The sequence below is a fragment of the Salmo salar genome, chromosome ssa21 (assembly GCF_905237065.1).
Source record: "Salmo salar chromosome ssa21, Ssal_v3.1, whole genome shotgun sequence".
Classification (NCBI taxonomy): domain Eukaryota; kingdom Metazoa; phylum Chordata; class Actinopteri; order Salmoniformes; family Salmonidae; genus Salmo; species Salmo salar.
The window spans coordinates 41231131-41248001 of NC_059462.1; the positions used below are offsets into that span (position 1 = coordinate 41231131).

A 16871-nucleotide genomic window follows, 5' to 3' on the forward strand; every position below is an offset into this window, starting at 1 on the left:
CAAAACAAACTCTGAACCAATGACATTAATTTGGGGACAGGTCGAAAAGCATTAAACATGTATGGCAATTTAGCTAGTTAGCTTGCACTTGCTAGCTAATTTGGCCTGGGATATAAACATTGAGTTGTTATTTTACCTGAAATGCACAAGGTCCTCTACTCCGACAATTAATCCACACATAAAACGGTCAACCGAATCGTTTCTAGTCATCTCTCCTCCTTCCAGGCTTTTTCATCTTTGAACTTATATGGTGATTAGCATCTACACTTTCATAGTATTACCACGACAACCGACAAAACATTTAGTCTTTCAATCACCCACGTGGGTATAACCAATGAGGAGATGGCACGTGGGTACCTGCTTCTATAAACCAATGAGGAGTTGGGAGAGGCAGGACTTGCAGTGCGATCTGCGTCAGAAATAGGAATGACTTCTATTTTAGCCCTTGGCAACGCAGATGCTCGTTGGCGCGCGAAACAGTGTTGGTGCAATAATTGAATAACATGGATTTCTAAATGTATTTTGCGACGCTTGCGCACGAGACGTCTCCGGTCTGGTTAGCATGTAATCCTGTTCTATCTAGCTATTCATCATATAAGAATTTAGCCGCAAGATATTACTTTGCACCCTACCTTAGGTCAAGGCAGCCTCTGGCGCGGAGTCTGTATTGTGATGTCCTTCAGAATCACAACGTAGCTGTTTATCTCACTCAGTAAAGTCTCTTAATGTGTCTATGGCTCATTGGCCATGGCATTTCTGCTGGCTCTTAACAGTTCCCTTCTTCTCCTCCCAGCTCCCAGCCAACAGCTTGATCCTGTGACTCTACCTGGCATCGTCTCCTGTGTGCTGAGCATCCTCTGTGGAGGCCTCAATCTACTCCGAGGGGTTCATGCTATAGAGAGCACCATACAGGTAAAGCCAGAGTGATACATTACTCGATCTTTAATTCGGTGGGAAAGACAAACTGACACCCTGTAGCTATAACTAATCCAAGCCTTTTCATATGAACAGTTTGTAACCTGTATTTATCTTAGTGGTTATGCTTATTATTGCTTTTCAGAGGCTGTTTTTGTCCAATGCTTTTGTTGGCTTTCTTGTCGTACCAGTTTCACCAAGCCTTGTTTCAAGCCTACCTACTGCTGTACATTCATCATTTATTGACCTCGCTATCTTTTCTTCTCTCCCTCATCTTCCTCCCCCGTTGGTTTGCCGGCAGAACGACGACGAAGACTTTAATTACGTGATTGCCTTTTTCCTGGGCACAGCAGCCTGTCTGTATCAGGTAAGTCATAACGAGCAAGAGCTGCCTGCTTGTCTCCTTCTGGCAGTCACTGTGATGAGTGAGGTGGGGCTCCCGAGTGGCGCAGCGGTCTAAGCCATTGCTTCTCAGTGCTAAAGGCGTCACTACAGACGCTGGTTCGATCCTAGGCTCTATCACAACCGGCTGTGATTGGGAGTCCCATAGGGCGGTGTACAATTGGCCCAAGGTCGTTATGGTTTGGCCGGGGTAGGCCATCATTGTAAATAAGAATTTGTTCTTAACTGACTTGCCTAGTTAAATACATTTAAAAACAACCCTGCATTTTGCATTACAACTCTCACTGTACAGAGGGGGTTGTTAGTGTTACCAAGATGGTCTGAGTCCAGCTACAGTTTACACATAATTGTACATTGAAAAGTGCTAATAATATGTATTACATTTATATTGCAGAACCTTGGCTTGTAATTTTATTGCTGGTAGTTGATATAAGCTTGCACTAAATAATTGGGGCATCCTTGAATAAAGGTCAAATATTGGACATGGTTTGAAAGCAAAGAAAGATTGGTCACCTGCAAGGGATTTTCAATACAATGAAGTAGCTCTATTGTTCTCACAGAAGTTGACTCTTCTGTTTCCCTGTCTTTCTTTCACTCCATCTCTCCCTTTCTCTCCCTTCAGTGTTCCCTGTTTGCGTACTTCTCTGTGTGGAGGAACAGTAAGTCGTTCCTGGCCTTGGCCCTGATCTGTCTGTCCAACATGTACCTGTATGAGCTGAGGAACGTGTGGCAGATCCTCTTCCATGTGACTGTAGGGGCCTTCATGACACTACAGATCAGACTGAGGCAGCCGCAGGGCAAAGCTCCGGACTACAACGTCTGACAAAAACTACAACCACGAGTCAAACAAGAAATAAACAACTTCAGTGTCTGACAAAACCCAACAAATATACTAATTTACAACCAACCAACCAACCACCAACAACAAAACCATGTCTAAGGCTACGGAGCAAAGAAGTGACTCTGCTCCTGCTCTCTTTATCATGTTTCTTCCCCACCACAGCTCAGGATTGTGGGCCAGCTTGGCCCTGCCTCAATCCCGTTGGATACTGAGCTCACTTTAGCGTGGCCTCAAAGTGATACGGCCCAATAGGGTTAATGGGCAGTGCCACAACAGCCAAATAATTAGTTAATTGGCTAATAATAATATTCATATGAATATGTTTGGGGTAACTATCAGGAGTCTGAACAGGGGTTTCTGACTTAAATTGAAACTCTGAAACAGACATGTATAATTTAAGTAATTTAGCAGATGCTCTTATCCAGAGTGAATACAGGACAAATTAGTGTTAAGTGCCTTCCTAAAGGGCATATCGACATATCTTTTACCTAGTCGGCTCGGGGATTCAAACCAGTGACATTTCGGTTACTGGCCCAATGCTCTAAAGCGTTAGGCTAACTGCCACCCCAGTATCATATGTTATTAAATCTCTTGTCTAGCAAAGATTTGTTTTATTGATTTGAGAATAATTTATTCAAAATAATGTGTATGATCATGGCACACCTGTTACTTCCATGTACTGCTGTACTTTGTTGCAGGCTTCATGAATACGCTATTGATTGAAAGCTAAGTTTGGCATGGCAAATGTAATGTGGTGGTGTTATCCCACTGTTTTCAGCACTGGGAGGCCAACCTTATCAACTCTGTATCATCTGCCAGACGTCCTGGTGCAGTGGTGGTAACAGTAGCCGCTGCTGGAAAGGGTTTATTTACCTGTGAGCCATCTGCCATCCTGATGTTTCAGGGTATTACTCTAAAGGCCAGAGTAGGAGAGGAGGTAGACTAGTTACTTATATTGTAGCAGAAATGGTTACTTCCAAAAATACTCATTGCATTTCTTTTCTTTTGCCATGTATTTTCCAATGCATCATTTATTTTGCATAGCTTTTGGATTATATTGCAGAAATGTTCGACTTGTCAGAAGCAGAAATTACTGAGGACAATGTCAGTAAACTTCCTAGAAACATTGTTAATTTAATTATGAGTTAAGGGATTGTGCCAACAATGTTATTTTTTGGGGGGTGGATTGGCCAGTGTCAGTCAGACTAGAGTCATTGCATGAGTGGAGAGTATAAACATGGAACCAAGTATTATGAACATCTGGCAACTAACTCCATGTGTATCTGGGCACTACTGCACTGATCCAACCCTTAAGATTTGTCATCAACAATGGCCAATATGTTACTGTTAGCCTGTACATCTTAGCAGACTGTGGTACTTGACCTTTGTGACCTAAGTTAGCCTCCAGTATGACATCTAGGACTCAAATGTTTTATTTGATGTTGGCTGTTTCCAGGGGTGCAACTTTCACTGCGGATGATGCATTTTTATCCCCCCCCCCAGTTGTTTCATTGGAATGTGATACAAAATGAGTTTACTGTGTGCTTTAGGACCATGCAGACACCTCCGAGCAGTCGGGTAGGGTGTTTATCCGACTGGATAAAAAAAAAAGTCTCCCCCCACTTCTAAAACCAAAGTTGCGCCCCTGACTGTTTGTAATGACATACTTTTGCAATCTATGTAATGTAACTAAATATACAACATTAAACAGATCCTCATTTTGCTAATGGTGTGTGCATAACCAAGTAGTTTACTACAGTGCCTTCAGAGTATTCATACCCCTTGACTTATTCTCTTTTGTTACAGCCTGAATTCAAAATGGATTAAATAGATTTTCTCGCCCATCTACACACAATACCCCTTAATGATAAAGTGAAAATATGTTTTAGAAATGTTTGCATTTAATACATTTGCAGACGTCCCTCATTTACATAAGTATTCACACCCTTGAGTCAATACATGTTAGAATCACCTTCTGACAGTGATTACAGCTGTGAAAATTGACTCAAGGGTCTTGAAGGCACTATAAAGTTTCTTCTCAGAGGTTTCTTGACTTTTTTATATTACAAACTCCTTTTACTGTATGTGTAACGTACCATTTAAATGTAGTGCCTGTATCAGCGCAGTAGAAATAATACTAAATGGATACCATACCAATCCATCATTTACTACACCTGAGAGTCAAACCGGAGTAGGACCCAAAGGAGTAGTGCATTTCTAATTGTTATTTCAAACGAGTTTCATATAAAAAAAAAATGTTCCCCCTTGTGCCTTGGCAGCAGATAATGGGGGTCCCTAATAAATACAAATCAGGAAGTGTAAGGTTGAATGCAGAAGAAGAACCTGTAGGTATTAGAAGGGGGAAATTGTAACTCATTTGGACAGCACTTTAAATTTGAACGCAAGTGAGGGGAAGTCAGTCGCCGTCTAGGCCTATTTGTGACTAATACAGACACACTCAACGTTATTTTTACACTGTCCACAGCAACCGTGGTGTGCTCACAGGTGTGCTGCTTTTTAAAGGGCATGGACTCGGCAAGATGACCAATTTATGAGTCCTGCCAAATCTTTGTCTTCATCCAGCTGTATTGTAAGATACTTAGCTGTTTAAGGTTCTTCTATCAGTTTTATTATGCAGTGATTTCCTCTGAAGTGCAGGGCATTTAAAGCACTTCTACCTTCCCCTCTTTGTAAAGATTTAAATCAACATAGTTTTCGTACACAGTAAAGCCTGTTAAATGAATTGATCAGTAGCCATCAGTAGGCTACAATGCCCTTTACATCCACCATCTATCCTATGGGCGTGGACTGTTTCCTCTGTAGTCTCCAGTTTATTTGGTCTGTGGCCATTGCATTTAAATACAGTCAGTCTTACTTAACTAAGTTAAAATTATTTATGGACAATTTGCAGAGGGGCAGCTAAAATAAACTACAATATGAACAGGCCTGTCTAATAACATGTATAATTCACAACCAAGGGTCATTATTCAGGGTGCCATTTCTGTCAGATTTACTATCACCTATATAGTGCACTACTTTTGACCAGGGCTCTTATGGGTCCTGGTCAAAAGTAGTGCACTATATAGAGGATAGAATTCGTACCAAATAGTACCCTAAATCACCATATAGCCAACATTATAAGCATAGCTGTATTATTAATGAAGAAAATACAAAAGGAGCCATTGTTTAGTACAGCCCATCTGTTAGGATCCTTTTTTTTGTACCAATGACAGTGTAATGCTGCCCCCCTCTGGAGATCGAGGAACAATCGTAGAGATCCTTTTGAATTTGTGTTCTATATGTAGATATATCGGAACAATCAACTCAAGCAGTTCAGCGAAATGGCAGGCTGGCTGGCAAGTTCTCTCTTCTCTTTCTACTAGTAGTGTTTAAACATATTACCATTTGGATCGTCAAAGACTAAAATAAATCTATGGCTGTACATCTGCAACAACCATCCAAACAAGGTTATAGAAAGAGAGATATAGGATGCCACATCAAATAAAAAGGCATTGTCAACAAGTTCCATTTTAGTGTTTTATTGGATTTAACAAAAAAAAACGCTTAGTGTTTGACATGATAGAAAGCAAAGCCAACCCAAGGTTTAGTGGTACCAGTCTTCTTAGCTAACACTCCTTGTGGAATGTAATAGCTGAACAGAGACAACAACCAGGTTATGCAAGTTCTGACTCAAAACGCACTGATGTCATTCCTCTTCTCTCCGCTCCATCTGGTGAAAACCTCACGAGGTTCATCCTTTCTCCAAATATAGGGAGAGAAAGGGAGCTATGCCCCTCCCTAGCAGAGACGGTCTGCCCCCCCACCCCACAGTTTGAGAGCACACATTAAAGCTCAATTGAATTCAATGGCACTATATTTTCCTTGCTTATTTTCAAGGTAGCAGAAACTAAAGTACAATCTCAACCTCCAATAAAAGCCATGTGTCCATACAACACCAATGACACACAGTAAAAACCCCTGAAAAGCGGAGAGGGACTGAATGGGTTATAGCAGTAGAGTAGATCCCTCATGTTTCTAGTGGAAGGAGGGTTTTAGTTTGAAATGAGTAAAGACCAGAGGATACGGGCTCTATTTAAGCTGTGTCATTGAAGTTGAGCGTTACATCGTGAATTCAATTTAAAGTCGATGTTCCCGCTTTAAGGTGTCCGCATCCTTCCCAGCCAAAACAGTTTGGAAGAGTTTCTGCATATATTATGATGCTTTTTGTTAGTTTTGGACTTGGTTGGGTTTTAAGAGGGGCTGTTCAGGCATGCTCTTAGCCTAGCGGTTATCTGTCACCCAGAATTAATAGAGCGCCAAGACATTCTTTCTATCAACATGTACCTCAGGGGGTACAAAGTGACAATCCAAACAGACAGACTGCTTCTCAAGAACTGACTGGTACCCAAATCACCAATATTGTCACTGTAAGTAGTTGTTTGATGAAGGGAAAGACAAAAAAATCTGTGAAATTAGAATGATGACATCAGATGTAGGATAAGATAAAGATCCCACAGTATGCTGTAACACTGATGGGGCTGCTCTACCAGAAACAGATGAAGATCCCACAGTATGCTGTAACACTGATGGGGCTGCTCTACCAGAAACAGATGAAGATCCCACAGTATGCTGTAACACTGATGGGGCTGCTCTACCAGAAACAGATGAAGATCCCACAGTATGCTGTAACACTGATGGGGCTGCTCTACCAGAAACAGATGAAGATCCCACAGTATGCTGTAACACTGATGGGGCTGCTCTACCAGAAACAGATGAAGGGGCATAGAGTTTGCAAAATTCCAGTCACTCCCCAAATTCCCAGGTTTTCTAGAAATCTCTGTTGGAAGTTTACTGGATTTCCTGCTTATTCCCTCCTGATTCCGGGAATCTTCCAACCAGTATTTTAGAAAAACCTGGGAATTTTGGCAAAGTTACTGGAATTGTGCAACCCTAATGGGGATAAAAATATCCAGCGGATCAAAGGTCAAAAGGAAACATCTCCACATGGACTCCCACAAGTTGTTCCTCATATTGTTTAACATAAGGAGGAAATCATCAGTATAGACAAGTATAAAGGCCTCGTTGGAGAAAATTGGACATTCATTGGGTCATAACATCTGTTTGAGCCAGGGTTGGTGGGATGGCTTCATAGAGTACCAAACCAGTCTCCATCTATGACATGGACTGACTGCAGGGGGTTATTCATCTAAAAGGAAATGTCGGGGGATGCCTTGCCACAAGTGCAGGCAACTGCTTGATATTCAAACCAAATGTGTGGAAAAAGCAGGTGAACTAGAAAGAATGAAGAATACAGTGATGGGAAAGAAAATAAATCGTCCACCCCTTGCATGATTGTAATAGGTCTCGGTCAGCTATGTACATCCGAATACATATTGTTTATTTATAGATGCTTCTCTCTAATATATTAATGTACAAAATATAGAATCTAAAATATCTGATAGGGTTTGGTGTTTTTGAGTCAAAGTACAAAATGTAAAATACAAAAAAGCTTTTCGTTGACATCAGTTGAAAGTGTCGTTAGTTAAAGCGTGTGTCTGTCTGTTATGTGCATGTATGTGTGGCTAGCTTATGTCTGTGTGTTTCTGCGTGCATGCGTGTGTGTGTGTGTATGGGTACGTTTGTGTGTGTTTTTGCCGGTGTGTGTGTGTGTGTGTGTGTGTGTGTGTGTGTGTGTGTGTGTGTGTGTGTGTGTGTGTGTGTGTAGTGTAGTGTAGAGCTCTGTAAACTCGCACTGAGCAGAGCAGTCTCACTGGTCGATCAAGTAGCCAGCCAAGTTAACATGGCCCACCAAGGCTCCCTACTAGAGATGAAACACACTGCTCCTTCCTCTCTGACCAACTCCAGTAAAGGGTTTGATAGATTGTGCTGGCTGGCAATGTTAGTACGTGTACCCATGGTTTGGAGAATTGCAATATCTGTACCACTCAAGTGTTCAAAGACAGCATACATGGACTGTAGGAACAAAAAACACTTTTTTACACATATACTGTATGTGTATATATACAGTACCAATCAAAAGTTTGGACACAACTACTCATTCAAGGGTTTTTCTTTATTTTTACTATTTTCTACATTGTAGAATAATAGTGAGGACATCAAAACTATGAAATAACACATGGAACCATGTAGTAACCAGAAAAGTGTTCAAATCAAAACATATTTTATATTTGAGATTCTTCAAAGTAGCCACCCTTTTTCCTTGATAGCTTTGCACACTCTTGGCATTCTCTCAAGCAGCTTCAAACCTGGAATGCATTTCAATTAACAGGTGTGCCTTGTTAAAAGTTAATTTGTGGAATTTCTTTCCTCCTTAATGTGTTTCAGCCAATCATTTGTGTTGTGACAAGGTAGGGGTGGTATACAGAAGCTAGCCCTATTTGGTAAAAGACCAAGTCCATATTATGGCAAGAACAGCTGAAATAAGCAAAGAGAAACGACAGTCCATCATTACTTTAAGACATGGTCAGTCAATATGGAAAATTTCAAGAACTTTGAACATTTCTTCAAGTACAGTCGCAAAAACCATTAAGTGCTATGATGAAACTGGCTCTCATGAACACCGCCACAGGAAAGGAAGACCAAGAGTTACCTCTGCTGCAGAGGATAAGTTCATTAGAGTTACCAGCCTCAGAAATCGACAATTAACTGCACCTCACAGAGTTCAAGTAACAGACACATCTCAACATCAACTGTTCAGCGGAGTCAGGCCTTCATGTTTGAGTTGCTGCAAAGAAACCACTACTAAAGGACACCAATAATGAGAGACTTGCTTGGGCCAAGAAACACAAGCAATGGACATTAGACCGGTGGAAATCTGTCCTTTGGTCTGATGAGTCCAAATTTGAGGTTTTTGGTTCCAACTGCCATGTGTTTGTGAGACGCAGAGTAGGTGAACGGGTGATCTCCGCATGTGTGGATCCTATTTATTTAGAAGGCACACTTAACCAGCATGGCTACCACAGCATTCTGCAGCGATACGCCATCCCATCTGGTTTATGCTTAGTGTGACTATCATTTGTTTTTCAATAGGACAATGACCCAACACACCTCCAGAATGTGTAAGGGCTATTTTACCAAGAAGGAGAGTGATGGACTGCTGCATCAGATGATCTGACCTCCACAATCACCCGACCTCAACCCAATTGAGATGGTTTGGGATGAGTTGGATTGCAGAGTGAAGAAAAAGCAGCCAACAAGTGCTCAGCATATGTGGGAACCCCTTCAAGGCTGTTGGAAAAGGATTCCTCGTGAAGGTGGTTGAGAGAATGCCAAGACTGTGCAAAGTTGTCATCAAGGCAAAGGGTGGCTACTTTGAAGAATCTAAAATATATTTTGATTTGTTTAACAATTTTTTGGTTACAACATGATTCCATGTGTGTTATTTCATAGTTTTGAAGTCTTCACTATTATTGTAAAATGTAGAAAATAGTAAAAATGAAGCAACTCTTGAATGAGTAGGTGTGTCCAAACTTTTAACTGGTACTGTATATACAGTGCATTCAGAAAGTATCATGACCCCTTCACTTCTTCCACATTTTGTTATGTTACAGCCTTATTCTAAAATTGGATTCAATAGTTTTCCCTCTCATCAATCTACACACAATAAGCCATTAGGACAAAGCAAAAAGCAGGTTTTATAAAAAAAATTGGGAAAATGGGAGTATCACATTTACATAAGTATTCCGACCCTTTTACTCAGTACTTTGTTGAAGCTCCTTTGACAGCGATTACAGCCTCAAGTCCTCTTGGGTATGATACTACAAACTTGGCACACCTATATTTGTGGAGTTTCTCCCATTTTTCTCAGCAGATCATCTCAAGCTCTGTCAGGTTGGATGGGGAACGTCGCTGCACAGCTATTTTCAGGTCTCCAGAGATGTTTGATCAGGTTCAAGTCCGTGCTCTGGCTGGGCCACTCAAGGACATTCAGAGACTTGTCCCAAAGCCACTCCTTAGCTGTGTGCTTAAGGTCGTTGTCCTGTTGGAAGGTGAACCTTCGCACCAGTCTGAGGTCCTGAGTGCTCTGGACCAGGTTTTCATCAAGGATCTCTCTGTACTTTGCTCTGGTCATCTTTCCCTCGATCCTGAACAGTCTCCCAGTTGCTGCCGCTGAAAAACATTGCCACAGCATGATGCTGCCACCACCATGCTTCACTGTAGGGATGGTATTGGCCAGGTGATGAGCGGTGCCTGGTTTCCTCCAGGCATGATGCTTGGCATTCAGGCCAAAGAGTTCAATCTTGGTTTCATCAGACCAAAGGATATTTTTTCTCATGGTCTGAGAGTCCTTTAGGTGCCTTTTGACAGCCTGCTTGGAGTTTGACATGTGTTTTCTGTTTGGCCACTCTACCATGAAGGCCTGATTGGTGGAGTTCTGCAGAGATGGTTGTCCTTCTGGAAGGTTCTCCCATCTCCGCAGATGAACTCTGGAGCTCTGTCAGAGTGACCATCGGGTTCTTGGTCACCTCCCTGACCAAGGGCCTTCTACCCCGATTGCTCAGTTTGGCTGGGCGGCCAGCTCCTGGAAGAGTCTTGGTGGTCCCAAACTTCTTCCATTTAAGAATGATGGAGGCCACAGTGTTCTTGGGGACCTTCAATGCTGCAGAAATGTTTTGGTACCCTTCCCCAGATCTCTGCCTTGACACAACCTGTCTTGGAGTTCTACGGACAATTCCTTCAACCTCATGGCTTGGGTTTTGCTCTGACATGCACTGTCAACTGTGTACCTTTCCAAATCACGTCCAATCAATTGGATTTACCACAGGTGGACTCCAATCAAGTTGTAGAAACATCAAGGATGATCAATGGAAACAGGATTTACCTGAGCTCAAGGGTCTGAATACTTATGTAAATAAGGTATGTCCGGTTTTTTTTTGCTAACATTTCTAAAAACCTGGTTTCGCTTTGTCATTATGGGGTATTGTGTGTAGACTGATGAGGAAATGTTTTTATTTAATCCATTTTAGAAAAATTTAGAAAAAGTGAAGGGGCCTGAATACTTTCCGAATGTTTTACTTGTAAATATGGGTTTCAGTGTCATCATGTAGGTTTTGTTTAGAGCGACTTGGATCTTTCAGCAGAATGTCTATGAAGACACACATAGTGGATCGATTTCCTCAGAAAAACTTAGATCTACAGTACTGCGAGATGATTGGCTCTTAGCCGTTCCTTAACTCACACTATGACCTATAGAAATAAGACCGTGAGAGAATGCTGCTGTCACAATGTGTCTATGTCTGCTGTAGTCTGATGGGAATTCTTTGGTCTCTTCAGCGAACCCAGGCCCTCTAAGCTCCTCCCTGTCTCTTTCCCCCAATCCGAGAGGAGGCTGGGTGGGGTCTCCTTCACTCTGGTCAAATCGGAGGCTGACCTCTGCAGGTAGGGAGGAGATAAACCTAGGAAAAGGGGTGTTGACGGTGGGCAGTCATTTCCCCAAGCTAACATAGGTCCATAAGCCTGCTCGTCAAAGACTTGGGGGGGGGTCAGCCCCTTTTAGTCCAATCACCCCTCTCCTCTCAGCCTTTTCCTGCACCAGTGTCAGTCTGTTACTGGGGCTGCTTCTGAATAGGCTGTGTCTGAAATGGCACCCTATTTCCTATATAGTGCACTACTTTTGAACAGAGCCCTATGTCCCTGGCCAAAAGTAGTGCACTATACAGGGAATAGGTTTCCATTTGGGACACAGCCTGGGTGTTAACTTCTGGGAGGTCCTCCAGTGAGGAAGTAGGTCTGCATTTCTCCTTTACCCTTCACCTTGACCAGGCCTCGGCACTCTAGTGTGTAGTTATAGGAGTTCAGCACGTTGTACAGGTCTGAGGTCACCTGGCGAGAGGAAGGAGAGAGAGAGGAAAAGAAAAGTGGGAAAGTAAGTAGTCATAAAGTCACACAGAGGATAGCAGTGTTCACATATCTTGATCATAAGCACACTGCCTGCCATTTCATTCAATGATAATATTCTAAAAGATCGACACAAGGTTAAAAAAAGAGTGCACACTGCAAGTTATGCTTCCATGTGCTTAATTGACAATGTTTCGACCCTTAGGTCTTCATCATAGTTATAATAAAGTCACAATAGAAATCCTTAGTGTGTTATCAGTTTCTTCTGTGCTGTGTCTGAGTTACCTGGATCCGCTCAGGTACACCAGTGCTGTCCATGCGGCTGGCCACGTTGACTGTATTCCCCCAGATATCATACTGGGGCTTCCTGGCCCCGATCACCCCAGCCACCACTGGACCAATGTTCAGACCTGCACCGGTGGACAGGGATATAGTTCAGCATGTTTTTAACAATATATACAGTATGTTCAATATACATTTTTTATCGGTCAGCAGAGTTTTTCCTGGTGCGGTGACATTTTTTCCATGACTTATTATAGATTTTGTGAGGCACTACTGCTTAAGGATATCGTTCTTCTCATGAATTCACATCAAAATGAACAAGGCAACAAAATGATCTTTCCCATAGGCAGCTTTACCGATCTTCATCTTGAAGTTATTGAAGGAGTGTTCGTTGATGTACTTCATCTGATCCATGAGTCTCATGGCGTAGTCTGCCAGGGCTCTGATGTGTGAGCGGCCTTCTTTGTCGTAGGTAGAGTCGTTGAGGCCAGAAGCTGCCATGTAGGTACTGCCAATGGTCTTTATCTTCTCCAGCTGGCGGAACTGGTCCTCACTGATGATCTGGGGGGAGAGGAGGACAATAGAGAAGTGAGAGAAAGACATTTACTAGTTAGTTTACTTGGGTTAATAGCATTGAGATTGTTAGCTCTATTTCAACATAACAGGGTCCAATAATAGTCTCTATTACCAATACTGTAGTTATATTAGGAGTAATGTGGCAGAAAATATGGTCAGCGTAAACACACACACACACACACAGAGAGAGAGCGATAAAGGCCCCTCTCACCTTGTCAAATTCAGTGATTAATCTCAATGAGCAGGTGGACACTCCCTCTCTTCATCTCTCTCCCCCATCCTCACAACTCTAACTCTACTCCCCCATCCCTCTCTCCTCAACCCCCATCAACACAACTCTTACTCTACTCCTCATCCTCATACCTCTATCCTCCTCCCCATCCTCATACCTCTATCCTCCTCCCCATCCTCATACCTCTATCCTCCTCCCCATCCTCATACCTCTCTCCTCCTCCCCATCCTCATACCTCTCTCCTCCTTCCCCATCCCCCTCTCCTCCCATTCTCATTTCTCTCTCCTTCCCCCATCCTCATACCGCTCTCTCCCCACTCCCTTCTCACCTCGTCAAAGTCTGCAATGATCTCGTTGAGCAGCCTGAGACACTCCACTCCCTCGTTGTTGGCCTCCAGCTCTATGTAGAACTCAGAGAAGTTGGAGATGGAGGCGAACATGACGGCCACACACTCACAGGACTGGTAGTAGAGCTCGTCGTTCCGACGCTCTCGCGCCAGGAAGTGAGCAGCCACATCTTTGGGGAGGATGTTGTGGAGGAGGCGACGGTTGTAAGCCTGTAGCTCCTCCATCTCCTCCTTTTCTTCTGTGGCCTGGAGGGAGAGAGAGGGAGAGGGTCAAGGAGGTATCAATGACCTTGGATGGCACACATACACACACACACACACACACACACACACACACACACACACACACACACACCTACCTGTAGTTTCCAGAGAAAGTCGAGTCTGGCTGTGGACTCCACCTGCTGGGCGTGTAGATACAAAGCCAGGACGAAGACAGTGATGACCACGGGAGTCATGATCTTCAGAGGGACCTTAGAGTCCATCACACAGCTGGACAGATACCAAAGATCAACTACAGACCTGAGGCCACCGCACTCTTTAATCTATGTTATTCAATAACGCTAGATACTACATACCATTACTAAACAATATACAAGGTCACAACACTGTTTATCAATGTTATCTAACTACCTGAGGCATATGAAGTGCCAGGAAGATCTATAGGATGCATTGAAGCTACAGTATATTGGATACAATTGATCTCAATCAATTTGTGCGTTTCAATTTGTTTCCATTGGTTTAATAGTGTTAAGCTACATAAATCTCACCTTGTTCCATTTATGTGCTCACTGTGAAGAGAAAACAAAGAAAGAACATTTTAGGGAGAGAGGCAACTGAACCCTCCACTCCATCTGTAGACGGATAACCGTAGACAGCACAGGACCTGACCTGACCTATCCAACAGTCATCCATTACATTAAGTAAACGCACCACTAAACTCAGGACAGGTTTTAATTTAAGTCTGCTGCTTGTTGTGAATAAATAGCATGGGTTAGAGCAAAGCATCAGTCCACCCGTCAATACCTTTCACCTCAATCTAACATTTATCTACTGGGCAATTTACACAAGCCAGAGTTGTTCTCGTCCATCATATCTAAAGCTAGGTGCACATCAGTAAACAAACATGAGACATCCCACATGTTACTGCTTCGCTCTGAAGAACATTAGCATAAAATACTATTGACTCATCGGTTATATTTTTTTCTTTCATGACTTTATGTTTTGTACCTTGCTGTACCTGCATGTTAATGGGTGTTCTAAACTACTCACATAGCATTGGCCATGACCAGCAGGTCTACGTTGTCGAACAGGTTGACCTCTGGCACCTCCATGATGAGGATGTAGAAGATCTCGATGAAGAGCATGAGTAAGAGTTTACCTATACTGCTGACCTGTAGGAAAACTGAGCTGGCCAGCAGGGTCAACAACACACAGGAAGAGAAGTACTACAGTGTGAGAGAGGGAGGTTGGAGAAAGAGAGAGAGAGAGAGAGAGGGTGGGTGGAGAGGGACAGGGAGGGAGAGAAGGGGGAGGGGCGGGGGAGACATAGAAAGAGAGAGAGAGATGTCAAACATTTGCAAATGTTTTAGCATTACCATTGTGAAATGTATTGGCCACTTCTGGCATATAATCAGTACAGTGAGAGTGACTGCTCAAGCCTAGCTTCTTCTATTTATATTTTTGGTTATATTTTTATGTTTATTTTGGACACACACACACACACCTCAGGGAAGTTGCAGTTGGGTGAGGGGCTGCCACAGAAGCCGTCCAGTGAATCGAGGGTGTAGTTGAGGCTGCGTGCATGGCAGGCGTTCACACTGCTGCGACTGATGTTCAGTTCCCAGCTCAGACACTCCCTCAGGTCTCCAGTACTGCAGGTGAACTAGGGGGCAGAGGACAGAGGTCAAAGGGGGTTCACATAATTATGAATGAAAATTGGGTAGTGTTTAGTAGGCACAAAATGTCTGAACTTCTGTCCAATAATAAATACTTTTTGTTTTCCGTTGCAAAACATTCTGCTACGAAGTGCCCTAATGAACACAACCCTGGAGACTTTACATAGGATGACCACAGATGTCAGACACTCATTAATGTAAGCTTTGAGGGTTTACCCCTTCAAATGATCTGCGCAACCATTTGGAGTGGAGGCTCAGGGACTTACGATGTTGATGAAGGCAGAGAGAAAGACCAGGAGGATGGTGAAGACTCCCACCAGGGTGCTGTTGAGTCTGGACTGGACTATCATCTTGGATAGAGTCTGTAGAGGCACCGGGAAAAACTGTCCCCAGGGGAGGGGGGGGTATGGTTAGTAGGTCAGTCTCAAGTATTTTGGGTTACTAGAGAGCATTATGTTTGTATCCTACCGCCAACAATCCCAGCTATGACTATGGGTGCAATTTGACACATGCTGGTAGAAGTGATGCCTACCCCTTTCCCACAAAACCAGACTCCTTGCAATGCCAGGATCAAGCATGCAGCATTTTCGACATGTAAACAATGTGATTTGATTTGTTTCATAATGGTAGTCTAGACTGGTAGATCCACCAGTTAGGTTCCTTTTGAGTAGTGTGACTTGGTGAAGAAAAAAATGATCATGAAGAGCACATGTTCAACTTAATAAAAAATATGTGTTCCAATCTCAGGAAGTTAAATAAAAATGGCTGTGCCATTAGGTGCCTATTAAGTGCCAAATAAAGTAACAATGTTGATGTAAAAAAAAAATCCAAAAAGAGTAGAACCATCTCACCTCACTGGGATTTTTCTTTTAGATGTTCAATGTTTCTTTTGAAAAAGGTATTTAAAAATGAATAGTTTCACATATTAAAATGAGAGTTCCGTTCACGTAACAGGGTTGGTGTTCAAATGAAGGACAGTTTTTTTCTTTCTTAAAATGAATCACTAATCACATGAAAAATAATAATCTTCAGAAATGACTGTCAAAGCAACCAAATAACTAGGGCTTTACAATGATGGTGAAACTTGGAGAAATGTTTGGGGTTTAGTGGGTTAAAATCATAGACATCACAGAGGATGTACAGAGGGACATGTCAAAATGCTGAATTTTGGCACTTTAGTAAGTCTTTTCATTATTAAAAATCAGATTTATAGAATTTTTCATGTGGTCTATATAACAGGCTTTTAAAATGCAATATTGGTGCACAATTTCTCCTTAAAATATTAAAGGGATGCAAAACGCACTGATTTGGTGGATCGCATTTGACCTGGGGAGTTACAAAGAATCCTCTTTGGAATTCTCAACCCCTCCCTTTTCCAAAGCTTACAATGACAATATTCATCACAAATCCCTCAACTACAGAAGATCAAGTGCCTCTTCTTCTTCTTGTTTCCAATATGATTTTGGGGCCTATTTCATTCCCCCCAAGCCGGCCATCTCCCAATGAGGAGACAGCAGGAAA

At 42.6% G+C, this 16871-nt stretch overlaps 2 protein-coding genes across 5 annotated transcripts in view; one reads left to right on the forward strand and one right to left on the reverse strand.

Moving 5' to 3' along the window:
* The window catches only part of sec22a (SEC22 homolog A, vesicle trafficking protein), a 41446-nt gene extending 37561 nt beyond the window's left edge, over positions 1 to 3885 (forward strand). For all 3 annotated transcript variants that reach the window (XM_045704773.1, XM_045704772.1, XM_045704774.1), the window contains 3 exons: positions 794 to 912; positions 1217 to 1282; positions 1940 to 3885. In XM_045704773.1, the coding sequence (XP_045560729.1) occupies positions 794 to 912; positions 1217 to 1282; positions 1940 to 2140 (386 nt within the window). In that variant the 3' untranslated portion in view covers positions 2141 to 3885. The remainder of the gene's footprint in view (positions 1 to 793; positions 913 to 1216; positions 1283 to 1939) is intronic.
* A 7103-nt stretch (positions 3886 to 10988) lies between these two features.
* The window catches only part of LOC106582348 (adenylate cyclase type 5), a 132499-nt gene continuing 126616 nt past the window's right edge, over positions 10989 to 16871 (reverse strand). For both annotated transcript variants that reach the window (XM_014165372.2, XM_014165371.2), the window contains exons 13-21: positions 15617 to 15733; positions 15179 to 15337; positions 14725 to 14900; positions 14223 to 14243; positions 13812 to 13944; positions 13435 to 13698; positions 12655 to 12859; positions 12302 to 12426; positions 10989 to 12001 (exon numbers count right to left, since the gene is read on the reverse strand). In XM_014165372.2, coding sequence (XP_014020847.1) covers positions 11873 to 12001; positions 12302 to 12426; positions 12655 to 12859; positions 13435 to 13698; positions 13812 to 13944; positions 14223 to 14243; positions 14725 to 14900; positions 15179 to 15337; positions 15617 to 15733 — 1329 coding nt within the window. In that variant the 3' untranslated portion in view covers positions 10989 to 11872. The remainder of the gene's footprint in view (positions 12002 to 12301; positions 12427 to 12654; positions 12860 to 13434; positions 13699 to 13811; positions 13945 to 14222; positions 14244 to 14724; positions 14901 to 15178; positions 15338 to 15616; positions 15734 to 16871) is intronic.